Below are 13,539 nucleotides of genomic sequence, written 5' to 3'. Positions count from 1 at the left end.
AACCTCATCTCTCCAAAAAATAAAATAATTAGCCAAGCATGGTGGTACATGTGTGCAATTCCAGATACCCGGGAGGCTGAGGTGGGAAAATCGTGTGAGCCCAGGAGGTTGAGACTGCAGTAAGCCACGATCGTAGCACTGCACTCCTGGGCAACAGAGAGACACTGTCTCAAAAAAAGAAGCAGGAGTGATAGATAAAGCAAAGTCCCATCTTTATGGGCACGCAGCACAGAGGGAAGGAGGGTGCACAACGTATCTTTTTGCCCAGGATTCTCCCAGGTTTAGCACGGAAAGTCCTATATCCCAGGAACACCTTCAGTCCTGGCAGTAAAACCAAAGCTCTGGGTCCCAGAAATCTCCTTAATCCTAAACAAACTGGGACAGTTTGTAAAACAAACGTGTACCACCCTAGATATATGTTTATCTTAAAACAGAAGTAACTGGCCGGGCGCGGTGGCTCACGCCTGTAATCCCAGCAATTTGGGAGGCTGAAGGGGGAGGATCACCTGAGGTCAGGAGTTCAAGACCAGCCTGGCCAACATGGTGAAACCCCGTCTCTACTAAAAATGCCAAAATTAGCCAGGTGCAGTGGCAGGCATCTGTAATCCCAGCTACTCAGGAGGCTGAGGCAGGAGAATCACTTGAACCTAGGAGGGGAGGTTGCAGTGAGCCGAGATCGCACCACTGCACTCCAGCCTGGGCAACAGAGTGAGACTCTGCCTCAAAAAACAAAACAACAGAAGTACTGTGCAAACTAGGCCAGGGAAGCGATCAGAAAGGTTTGCAGATTGACCCCTAAACACCCAGGAGATTGTAGTCAAGGGCCCCGGGTAGGATGGGCTCCCCAAGGACAGAAGCACTTACTCAGAGCCAGGATGGGAGCTGGAGCTGAGCTTCCACATGTTCTTGAAGTTCAGGGTGACAGTCAGTTCCACCTCCTGCAAATGTTCACAGCGCTTCAGGCAAAAAGCAGACACCTGAACGTCTTTATTGTTGCCAATTTTCAAGACAACTTTACGGTAACCATTTAGGGCTTGGCTTACAAAGGCTTCCTCCTGGATTTCATGCAGACAGTAGAATAACTGTGGGACCCCATAGCACGGAGAAGGTGGCTCACATTTCTGCAACCGAGATATGACTTTCAACAGTTTCCTCTTATTATTGAAAGACACCTTGCATCCAAATGACTGTTCCACGGCCGAAGCGCAGGTCCCGTTTAGAAAGCCGAATAAGAAAAGTCCCATGTGAGAGAGATAGCTCTTGCTTCCTCTGGGACTCGCTATCAGGTGCTGGATATTCACGTGGCTCAACACATGAAAGTTTTTGAGTCTTTGTGGGAAACAGAGAACATAAAACAAGGCCGCAAAAAATTCCTGAAAAATCAGGAGGGTAAAGGCGTAGCGGTCTTCCTCACCCGCAATTCTTCGAAGAACACTCATGCCGAGGAAGGCGGCGACTCCCGTCTGATCCAACTTGGCTTCCTCAAGGTCTTCTTTACCAAACACCCATTTCCTGTGCCACATGCTGTCTGCGGCCAAGTGACACAGACCCTCCAGTTGCGCTTGGTGGATCTTTCTGGAAAAGTTCTCAGCTCTGGTGGGAAACAAGCTAGAAATATACCGGACGAACACAGAGGTGGCATTTGGACATGCCTGTGTCAGATTGTTTCCTCTCTCCATTTGCTGTTTCAGACCAGAGCAGACCATCCAGCAAACCACAGGGACCTGGCACATGGAAAAGAGAATGGTGTTTTCTATGGCGAAACTCAAGACTCGATCTCTCTCTCTGTGTCCAAAATACATCTGGAAATACTTGATTTTTTCCATCGTGTTAAACCCTGGAAGGGTGACGAGAGAGGGACATTTCAGCAAGGGCTTGCATGTCGGCCAAGAGGTACATCTTATCATGATCAGTAGCGTGGCCTCCGGAAGCATCCTTTTGCTCAGCAAACTGCTCAGTAGGACAGACCCAGGCAATTTCTGCCTCCAGTCTTCACTCAGGTCCTCCGGTCTGTTGATGAGGGTAGATGTGAGCTCTTCAAAACCATCCAACAGCAGCAGAAGTTGGTCTGGTTTGGACATAATCTTTGCCACAAGGTCCTGAGATCCAGGCCACTTGTGCTCTATCAGCTCGGAGAAGCTATGCTCCGTTGTCTGGTTCATCTCTTGGCAATGGAAGTAGAAAGCACACCAGAGCTTGTGGGTGTAGAACCTGTTACTGGCCCACTCCAACATCACCCTCTTAGCCAGGGTTGTTTTTCCAATCCCAGGAACTCCCTGTATGACCACAGTCTTGGGCTGTCTACCGTGGGGTCTTTTGGGTAGAAGCAGACATGGTAAGTACTCCGTGTGCCTGTGTACATCTTGGTAAAAGAAGTCCCTCTGGTTTCCAGGCCAAGTCATAAAGTCCCATGTGGGGAAACACTTGTCTATCACATTCAATTTGTACTGCCGTATTTTACCTAGATTTGTGAGATGGGAGAAATAAAAGGTATGGCATTAGAGTTAATCATGAGAACTGATAGAGCAGTAAGAAAACCAGTCTCTATATCTACTTGAAGCCCTGTGATGCCCTGGCATAAATGAAATAACCTTTCCTGATACTGTTGCATCAATTAGGAAGCAGCAATGAACAGAAAACTCAACTTGAAGTGGCTTAAACAAAACAAGGACTGCTTTCTACACGAGAAGTATGACGGGTGTAAAGCTGTTGAAATTACTTTCAGTGGCGCCATAGTTTCAGGTCCAGCAGCATCACGATTCTCTCAGCCCTTTCTTTGTATTTCTTGCCTCACAGATGTAAGATAGCTGCTGTAGTGTTAGCTGTGTTATCTGCATTCAAATCAGAAATACTTGGGAGGGCTGGGTGCGGCGGCTCATACCTGTAATCCCAGCACTTTGGGAGGCTGAAGAGGGTGGATCACTTGGGGTCAGGAGTTCAAGACCAACCTGGCCAACATGGTGAAACCATGTTTCTACTAAAAATACAAAAATTAGTCAGGTGTGGTGGTGCACACCTGTAATCCCAGCTACTCAGGAGGTGGAGGCAGGAGAATTGCTTGAATCCAGGAGGCAGAGGTTGCAGTGAACCAAGATTGCGCCACTGCACTCCAGCACAGGTGACAGAGTGAGACTGTGTCTAAAAAAAAAAAAAAAAAAAAAAAAAAAAAACAGGCCAGGCACGGTGGCTCCTGCCTGTAATCCCAGCACTTTGGGAGGCCAAGGCAGGCAGATCATAATCACTTGAACCTGGGAGTTAGAAGGTTGCAGTGAGCTGAGATCACGCCACTGTACTCCAGCCTGGGCGACAGAGCGAGACTCTGTCTAAAGAAAGAAAGAAAGAAGGGAGGGAGGGAGGAAGGAAGGGAAGGAAGGAAAGGAAGGAAGGATTGTGTGTGTGTGTGTGTGTGTGTGTTTTGTTTTGTTTTGTTTTTTTGAGATGGAGTCTCATTCTATCATCCAGGAGTACAGTGGCACGATCTCACCTCACTGCAACCCTCCGCCTCCCAGATTAAACAATTCTCCTGACTCAGCCTCCCGAGTAGCTGGGATTACAGGTGCCCACCACCACGCCTGGCTAGTTTCTGTGTGTGTGTTTTTTTTTTTTTTTTTTTTTTTTTTTTGAGACTGGAGTCTTGCTCTGCCACCCAGGCTGGAGTGCAGTGGCCGGATCTCAGCTCACTGCAAGCTCCGCCTCCCGGGTTTACGCCATTCTCCCGCCTCAGCCTCCCGAGTAGCTGGGACTACAGGCGCCCGCCTCGTCGCCCGGCTAGTTTTTTTGTTTTTTTTTTTTTTTGTATTTTTAAGTAGAGACAGAGTTTCACCGTATTAGCCAGGATGGTCTCGATCTCCTGACCTCGTGATCCGCCTGTCTCAGCCTCCCAAAGTGCTGGGATTACAGGCTTGAGCCACCGCGCCCGGCCGTATTTTTTTTTTTTTTTTAGTAGAGACGGGGTTTCACCGTGTTAGCCCGGATGGTCTCGATCTCCTGACCTCGTGATCCACCCGTCTCGGCCTCCCAAAGTGCTGGGATTACAGACTTGAGCCACCGCGCCCGGCCTAGTTTCTGTGTTTTTAGTAGAGATGGGGTTTCACCATGTTGGCCAGGCTGGTCTCAAACTCCTGACCTCAAGTGATCCACCCCCAGTCAGCCTCCCAAAGTGCTGGGATTACAAGCGTGAGCCACTGCCTAGCCTGGTCTGGTTTGTGTCTGTTTTGTTTTTTCTTCAAGGTGGAGTCTCCCTCTGTCGCCCAGGCTGGAGTGCGGTGGCACGATCTTGGCTCACTGCAACCTCCGCCTTCCAGGTTCAAGCGATTCTTCCACCTCAGCCTCCCAAGAAGCTGGGATTATAGGCGCCTGCCAGCACGCCTGGCTAATTTTTTTATTTTTAGTAGAGATGGGGTTTCCCCATGTTGGTCAGGCTGGTCTCAAACTCCTGACCTCAGGCGATCTGCCCTCCTAGGCCTCCCAAAGTGCTGGGATTACAGGCGCGAGCCACCTCAGCCCGTCTCTTTTTGCTTAAGTTCTGATTGCAGAAGAGACACTGGATATGGTAACTTACAATCTGCCTTGCTTTAGGCACTAAGTGGCTCATCCCAATCCATAGCCCATGTTTTCACCAGGGTCTGCTATGATGCAGGCACATACCAGATTCTCCTTCCTCCAGATTCACCTGTGTTTCTCCCACATTCAAGTCCTCTGGTTCCAAGGTATGTAGAATGCCTGGAACAGAAAAAAGGAGCCTGTTCCATGGGAATCATAAGATCTTGGTAGCAGGGAAACAGCATGGAGCCAATGGCCTTTTTAGGACAGAGGTGGCCACACGCCTTAAGAGTCTCACCCTCTCACCACCTCCGTTCAGGGAGAAGAAAAATCACCTAGATCTATCTCTATCACAGGAATTTTAGGAAATGCAAAAAGGTGTTGTTCTGTGATGCACTAAGTAAGGTATTCAATAACACGTTATAAATGGATAGCACAGCTAGACACTGAGGGAGAAATACACACATACTCATACACACATATGAGTCTATAAAATATATGCACAGTTTAATATCTACGTAGGGGTGTATCTATGCATCCAGTCGGCCCTTCGTATCCACGGGTTCTACATCTGTGGAATCAACCAACTGAGGACGGAAAATAAATTAAAAACCCAATAAAAATACAACAATAAAATAATACAATTAAAAAACCAATACAAGACTGGGCACTGTGGCTCACGCCTGTAATCCCAGCACTTTGGGAGGTTGAGGCAGGAAGACTGCTTGAGCCAAGGAGTTTGAGACCAGCTTGAGCAACATAGCAATACCTCAACTCTACTAAAAAAACAAAAAATAATTAGCCGGGCGTGGTGGCACACCTGTAGTCCTAGCTACTTGGGAGGCTGAGGCAGGAGGATCACTTGAGCCAAGGACTTTGAGACCAGCTTGGGCGACATGGCAAGATCTCAACTCTAATAAAAAAAATAAAAAATAATTAGCTGGGCATGGTGGCATGCCTATAGTCCTAGCCATCCGGGAGGCTGAGGCAGGAGGATCACTTGAGCTCAGGAGGTGGAGGCTCAAGTGAGCCATGATCATACCACTCCACTCCAACCTGGGAAATGGAGTAAGACCTTGTCTCAAAAATAAAAACAACCAATACAGGATAACAACTATTTACATAGCATTTACATTGTGTTAGGTATTATAAATAATTTAGAGTGATTTTAAGTCTGCGGGAGGATGTGTACAGGTTCTATGCAAATACAATGCCATTTTATATGAAGGAGTTAAGCACCCATGAATTTGTTCAGTACCCTTGAGGGACAGCCTGGAACCAATCCCCCATGGATACCAAGGAACTTCTAGTTTAATATCTATGTGTGCACATACATGTACACATGTATATCTATATATACACATACACATATAGTCATTGATTCTTGTTACGCCTGGTAGTTCTCGTCTATAAAATTCTTGTGAACACTGAATTCGCTAATACTGAACCATTGCTCCCCGGAAAATGCAGGGTTTGTTTCCTGCTCGCCTCTGGTTACAATATTTTCATCGACTGATCAATATAAAAACTTGTTTTACATGTGTTTTTGTTTAAAGACACCTTACTTAGTATGTATTGTTGATTATTAACACTGAGCTCATGGCCAAGCACACTGATAAATCCTGCCTAAAGGAAACTCAGCTAACACATGTATTTTCTCCCTAAGGCACAGCACAGCCTTCTTGCCCTGAGGAAGACAGAAAAGCACATCAGCACTAGTTTGGGTACCATTTTTTTTTTTTTTTTTTGAGACGAAGTCTCACTCTGTGGCCCAGGCTGGAGTGCAGTGGTGTGATCTCAGCTCACTGCAACCTCTGCCTCCTGGATTCAAGTGATTCTTCTGCCTCAGCCTCCCAAGTAGCTGGGACTACAGGCGTGTGCCACCATGCTAGGCTAATTTTTGTATTTTTTAGTAGAGACGGGGTTTCACCGTGTTAGCCAGGCTGGTCCCGAACTCCTGACCTCATGGTCCTCCCGCCTCAGCCTCCCAAAGTGCTGGGATTATAGGCATGAGCCATCGTGCCCGGGCTGGGTAGTATTTTAAACAGCAAAACCACCAACTCAAAGCACAGAAGTGTGGCACCAAATAGTTGTGGAAATGATGCTGGCTTACAGGGTGAGAGCTGAAGCCAGAAGGCAGAGCGTCGCTTTGTTTGACCTCGGCTGGGAGGTCAACTTGATGTTTCTGCTGCGTTGCTGTCTGGGAATGATCTTGTACGCACTGTAAGTATTGATTTGGGGGTTACAAATACATTTTAATGAGTAGGTACATTCATGAATACAGAATCCATGAAAAATGAGGATCAACTGTCTGTGTCTGTGTCTCTCTCTCTCTCTCTCTGTGTGTGTGTGTGTGTGTGTGTGTGTGTGTGTGTGTTTCTTGAGATGGAGTTCTGCTTTTGTCACCCAGGCTGGAGTGCAGTGGCATGATCTTAGCTCACTGCAACCTCCACCTCCAGGGTTCAAGCAATTCTCTTGCCTTAGCCTCCCGAATAGCTGGGATTAGAGGTGCCCGCCACTATGCCCAGCTAATTTTTTTTTTTTTTGTACTTTTAGTAGAGACCGGGTTTCACCATGTTGGCCAGGCTGGTCTCGAACTCCTGACCTTAGGTGATCTGCCCACCTCTGCCTCCCAAAGTGCTGGGATTACAGGCATGAGCCACCTTGCCCGGCCTCTCTGTGTGTTTTCATCGGGTTTTAGTAAATATTAACATTTTTCTGTTTAACACTAAGATTTTCTCTACCACTGGGCAATGGAGTTTCCATCCCCTCTGATTTTCTTTTCCATTGACTCTCTCTCCTTTCCACATGATGAGCTATGTTCTCCCGTGTTAGGTCCCAACCTTAGCATCACTTCCTCAAAGAGGACTTCCTGGGCTGCCTTATCAAAACAAAGTTCCTTTTCACAATCAATTACTCTCTAGCCATCTAATATTCGAGCAACTATAACATGCTAGGTGCTGAGCCAGCTGCTGGGGTGCCAGTGGCTAAGGAGTCATTGGACACCCAGTCTCCTGTTGTTTATGTTTAAAATTGTGGATGGCCGGGCGCGGTGGCTCAAGCCTGTAATCCCAGCACTTTGGGAGGCCGAGACGGGTGGATCACGAGGTCAGGAGATCGAGACCATCCGGGCTAACACGGTGAAACCCCGTCTCTACTAAAAAATACAAAAAACTAGCTGGGCGAGGTGGCGGGCGCCTGTGGTCCCAGCTGCTCGGGAGGCTGAGGCAGGAGAATGGTGTAAACCCGGGAGGCGGAGCTTGTAGTGAGCTGAGATCCGGCCACTGCACTCCAGCCTGGGAGACAGAGCGAGACTCCGTCTCAAAAAAAATAAATAAATAAATAAAAAAAATAAAAATAAATAAATAAAATTGTGGAGCTGATGTCTTCTCCATTCTTACTGATGAGACTGACTACTTGTAACATCGGCTATTGGGAGAGGCAGGTTCACAGCTCCTATCATGTTTCTGGATTGGTGTATTTTTCCTTTAATACAGTAGTCCCCCCTTCTCTGCAGGGTCTATGTTCCAAGATTCCCAGTGGATATCTGAAACTGTGGATAGTACTGAACCATGTAGATACTGATTTTTAAAAATACATACCTAGGCGGGGTGTGGTGTCTCATGACTGTAATTCCAGCACTTTGGGAGGCCGAGGCAGACAAATCACCTAGGGTCAGGAGTTCGAGACCAGCCCGGCCAACGTGGTGAAACCCCATCTCTACTAAACATACAAAAATTAGCCAGGCGTGGTGGTGCGCACCTGTAATCCCAGCTACTAGGGAGGCTGAGGCATGAGAATTGCTTGAACCTAGGAGGTGGAGGTTGCAGTGAGCTGAGATCGCACCACTGCACTCCAGCCTGGGTGACAGAATGAAGACTCCATTTCAAAATAGAAAAAAAAAATACATACCTAGTTATGATAAAAGTTTAAATTATAAATTAGGTACAGTAAAAGATTAATAATAATGAAATAGAACAATTATAATACTCTCCTATCATAAACGGTATGTAAATGTGGTCTCTCTGAGGTATTCTCTCAGAATATCTCACTCTACTGTACTCATCTATTTTTGGCCATGATCGGCCATGGGTAACGAACTTCAGAAAGAAAAACGTTGGATAAGGGGACGACTGTAGTCCAGCTCTGCTTTATACATAGGGAAGATGAGCTTTTGGATTACAGCATCCTCCAGTGGGACTGACCCTTTGTTGCTGCAAAACAGCCTTTTAAAATCTTTAACCTTCTCGCTTTAAATAGAGCACTGCTGACATCACCATAGCCATACCAGCTTTCTTCTGTTTACTGTTTCCACAGCATACGCTTTTGCACTATTTTACTCCCTACTTCTCCATGTCTTCATTTGACCTTCACCGCATATAAGCAGTATTCAGTTAGGGTTTTAAAAAATATGCCCTTATGGGCTGGGCACAGTGGCTCACACCTGCAATCCCAGCACTTTGGGGGACCAAGGCAGGCGGATTACCTGAGGTCAGGAGTTCGAGACCATCCTGGCCAACATGGTGAAACCCCATCTCTACTAAATATACAAAAAAAATTAGCCGGGTGTGGTGGTGGGCGCCTGTAATCCCAGCTACTCAGGAGGCTGAGGCAGGAGAGTCACCTGTATCTGGGAGGTGGAGGTTGCCATAAGCCGGGATTTTGCCATTGCACTTCAGCCTGGGTAAGAAGAGCGAAACTCTATCTCAAAAAAAAAAAAAAAAAAAAAAAAAAAAAAAAAAAAAAAAAAAGTATAAGAAATGCCCGTATGACAGTCTTCGCCTTTGGGTTAGATCTATTATCTTCCTCCACTATTTGCATTTTGCTCAGATGGCCAATAAGCGATAGGGGTGGCAAGTAGAGTATTTAGCTGCCCAGCAGCCAAGCTCACTCCGAGTTTATCCACCAGATCAACACTCACCATTTATCTCTCTGCATACTACAGCACACATGTTTTCACGGTTCATCATGGCAAAGATGTTTGAAGTCACATCCCAAGCTCGTCGTCCAGGGAAACGCTCTATCAAGAGATGAACCATCTCTGCCCAACTGGCTGTCTTGACCTGGTCCCAGGTGATGGGCATGGTGCCAGTTCTGAATTCAGTCAGTAATAACTGCTTGAACCATCGTAGCTCCTCGTTGCTCACATATTTCATGTACAGCATGACCCCATTTTCACAGGGGGAGCCGGGGTAGCAGGAGAATGTCCAGGGTGGATTACAAGAACTGTGAGTGCAGGAGGATGAAAAGGGAATGGGGGTGTCAGAGGGTGGATTCACATCACTCATCTTTAGTCAAGGCAGAGAACACCTCCGTGTCCACGATAAACACAACTGATCAGAAGAGAGAAACACGAGACCTGCAGAAACATAAAACAATAAAATAAGATGAAAACACCACCAAAGAAGACAGATTAATGTAACACTTACTTGGCAGAGTATTCTGCATGCCGCGTACTCCCTTTACCTCCTTTCCTCAAAGATTCTCTGCCCTGTGGAAAAACTGAAGATGCACTGAATGTTTGGGATTAGTCCATTAGACTGATGGATTGTTTGTAGTTTTTATTCTCTATGCCTCCTTTTGGGAAAGAGGCAAGCAAAATATCAAAACCTTCACAAAAGGTTTAGCAAAAAGAAAAATGAGAAGCAGGTAAAATAATTCAGTGAAGCTAAAATCTAGAAAATATATGGTTGGTTAGAAGGCTCTATTAGATTAAAAGTGATCTCAAATTCAACAAAGTTTTTATTCTTAAAAAATGGATCATGTATTAGAGAAATGCAAATCAAAACCACAATGAGATGTCATCTCACACCAGTCAGAATAGTGATTATTAAAAAGTCAAGCAATAACAGATGCTGGCGAAGTCGCAGAGAAGAAGGAACACTTATACACTGTGTGTGGGAGTGCAAATTAGTTCAACTACTATGAATGACAGTGTGGCAACTCCTCAAAGACCTAAAAAGAGAACTACCACTCAACTCAGCAATCCCATTACTGGATATATATCCAAAGGAATATAAATCATTCTATTATAAAGACACATGCCTGCATATGTTCGCTGCAGCACTATTCACAATAGCAAAGACATGGAATCAACCTAAATGCCCATCAGTGATAAACGGGATAAAAAATGTGGTACATAAACCCCATGGAATACTATGCAGCCATAAAAAAGAGTGAGATCATGTCCTTTGCAGGAACACAGATGGAGTCGGAGACCATTATTCCTTAGCAAAACTAACACAGGAACAGGAAACCAAATACCACATGTTCTCATTTGTAAGTGGTAGCTAAATGATGATAACACATGGACACATAGAGGGAACACCACACACTGGAGTCTGTTAGAGGCTGGAGGGTGGGAGGAGGGAGAAGATTAGGAAAAATAATGAATGGGTACTGGGATTAATACCTGGGTGATGAGATAACCTGTATAACAAACCCACCCTCATAACACATTGGCCTATATAACAAACCTGCACATGTACCCCTGTATCTAAAAGAAAAGTAAAAAAGAAATTAAAAAAAAAAAAAGACCATGGGTGTATTTTTGTCCCCCCTGCCCCAACTTCCAATAATAGTTTACTTATTATTTATTTATTTACTATTTATTTACTTAGAGATGGAGTCACACTCTGTTGCCCAGGCTGGAGTGCAGTGGTGCAATCTCGGCTCACTGCAACCTCCACTTCCCGGGTTCATGCCATTCTCCTGTCTCAGCCTCCTGAGTACCTGGGACTACAGGCCCCCGCCACCGTGCCCAGCTAATTTTTTTGTGTTTTTAGTATAGACGGGGTTTCACCATGTTGGCCAGGCTGGTCTCAAACTCCTGACCTCAAGTGATCCACCTGGCTCAGCTTCCCAAAGTGCTGGGATTACAGGCGTGAGCCACTGTACCTGGCCAATAGCTTCTTATTTAACACTTCTCCCTCTTATAACTTATGTGACAACCAAACCTCTGGATAAACTTGTTTAATCGACTCAGTCGTCCCTTGGGTCCAGAGTAGCTGGGTTTGGTCCCAGGACAAACGTGATGTGCTCCTGGGTGACTGACTCTTGCTAGTGCTCCTCCCGTCCAGTGGGTGGCGCTGCATGGAGGAGCCTAACACAGTCACACATTTTCTACCTCTACTTATTCCATGACCATTGGTGACCACGTTCCAGTCACAGTGAGCAGAAGTTTTAAGAAATTTGCAGGACTGGCTGGGTGCGGTGGCTCATGCCTGTAATCCCAGCACTTTGGGAGGCCAAGGCAGGCGGATCACCTGAAGTCAGGAGTTCCAGACCAGCCTGGCCAACATGGTGAAACCCTGCCTCTACTAAAAACACAAAAATTAGCTGGGCATGGTGGTGGGTACCTGTAATCCTAGCTACTCAGGAAGCTGAGGCAGGAGAATTGCTTGAACCCAGGAGGCAGAGGTTGTTGTGAGTGGAGATTGCATCACTGTACTCCAGCCGGGGTAACAGAGCAAGACCCTGTCTCAAAAAAAAAAAAAAAAAAAAGAAAGAAAAGAAAAGAAATTTGCAGGGCAAGGGAGGGTGTTGACAATTACATCATTGTTTTGCTTTACTTTCATTCACTGCTGAAGGGAACATAAGCAGGGGGAACCTCTCTGAAAGGCCTTTTCACAATATCTAGCAATCATGTGTGCACTGCTATGGAACCCAGTGATTCTACTTCTAAAACTGCAACCTGAGGCTGGGTGCGGTGGCTCATGCCTGTAATTTCAGCAGTTTGGAAGGCCGAGCGGGGAGGATCACGAGGTCAAGAGATCGAGACCATCCTGGCCAACATGGTGAAACCCCATCTCTACTAAAAAAAAAAATAATACAAATATTAGCTGGGCATGGTGGCATGCACCTGTAGTCCCAGCTACTTGGGAGGCTGAGGCAGGCAAATCATTTGAACCCAGGACGGGGAGGTTGCAGTGAGTGGGCTGAGATCCCACCATTGTGCTCCAGCCGGGTGAGAGAGTGAGATTCTGTCTCAAAACAAAAACACAAAAGGCAGGCGTGGTGGCTCACGCCTGTAATCCCAGCACCTTGGGAGGCTGAGGTGGGCAGATCATGAGGTGAGGAGATTGAGACCATCCTGGCTAACATGGTGAAAACCCCACCTCTACTAAAAATACAAAAAATTAGCTGGGCTTGGTGGCAGGCGCCTATAGTCCCAGCTACTCGGGAGGCTGAGGCAGGAGAATGACGTGAACCTGGGAGACGGAGCTTGCAGTGAGCCGAGATCGCGCCACTGCACTCCAGCCTGGGTGACAGAGTGAGACTGTCTCAAAAAACAAAACAAAACCAAAAACTGCACCTCACAGATGCACTTGCACGTGTGAGATGGTATCTGCACAGGCCAGTCTGTCTTAGGCTGTCTGGACTACCATAGCAAATACCATACACTGGGTGGCTTAGTAACAACAGACAATTTCTCTCAGCTCTGGGGACTGGAAATCCAAGATCCAGGTGCTGGCAGATTTCGTGTCTGGTGAGGGCGGCTTCCTGGTTCATAGATAGCACCTTCTTGCTGTGTCCTCCTCACATGGAGGAAGGGTTGAGGGAGCTTGCTGGAGTCTCTTTCATAAGGGCTAGAATCCCAATCATGAGGGCTCTGGCCCCATGACTTAATCACCTCCCAAAGGCCCTGCCTTCTTCTACCATTACCTTGGTGGTTAGAGTTTCAGCCTGTGGATTTTGGGGGGGGACACAGACATTCAGTTCATAACACAGTCCTTTTGGATTCACTCACTGAAATATCCCAGTGTCAAATATGCTCTCTACTTTTGGCACTGGGGATATGTTGGTGAGCAAAAGACACACGAAAATTTGCCTCATGCAGCTAACATTTCAGTGGATGAAAAAGTGTAGGGGAGGAAAAACTTTTCTCACTCTCTCTTTATTGATCTTAGATTCATTGGCTGGAGCCTTGGATGTTATGGTCATGAAAGACAGATTCACAAAAGCACAGCAAACGGAAGTTTATCTATGTGTGCATGC

At 46.4% G+C, this 13,539-nt stretch overlaps 1 protein-coding gene across 1 annotated transcript in view; it reads right to left on the bottom strand.

Moving 5' to 3' along the window:
* The window catches only part of NLRP8 (NLR family pyrin domain containing 8), a 48,550-nt gene extending 38,720 nt beyond the window's left edge, over window positions 1-9,830 (bottom strand). The window contains exons 1-3 of the mRNA XM_030942359.1: window positions 9,464-9,830; window positions 4,648-4,722; window positions 865-2,461 (exon numbers count right to left, since the gene is read on the bottom strand). Coding sequence (XP_030798219.1) covers window positions 865-2,461; window positions 4,648-4,722; window positions 9,464-9,830 — 2,039 coding nt within the window. The remainder of the gene's footprint in view (window positions 1-864; window positions 2,462-4,647; window positions 4,723-9,463) is intronic.
* Between the last annotated feature and the right edge of the window lie 3,709 nt (window positions 9,831-13,539).

This window comes from Rhinopithecus roxellana, chromosome 12 (genome assembly GCF_007565055.1).
Source record: "Rhinopithecus roxellana isolate Shanxi Qingling chromosome 12, ASM756505v1, whole genome shotgun sequence".
In the NCBI taxonomy this organism is placed as follows: domain Eukaryota; kingdom Metazoa; phylum Chordata; class Mammalia; order Primates; family Cercopithecidae; genus Rhinopithecus; species Rhinopithecus roxellana.
This window is presented reverse-complemented; position numbering and strand designations above follow the sequence as displayed.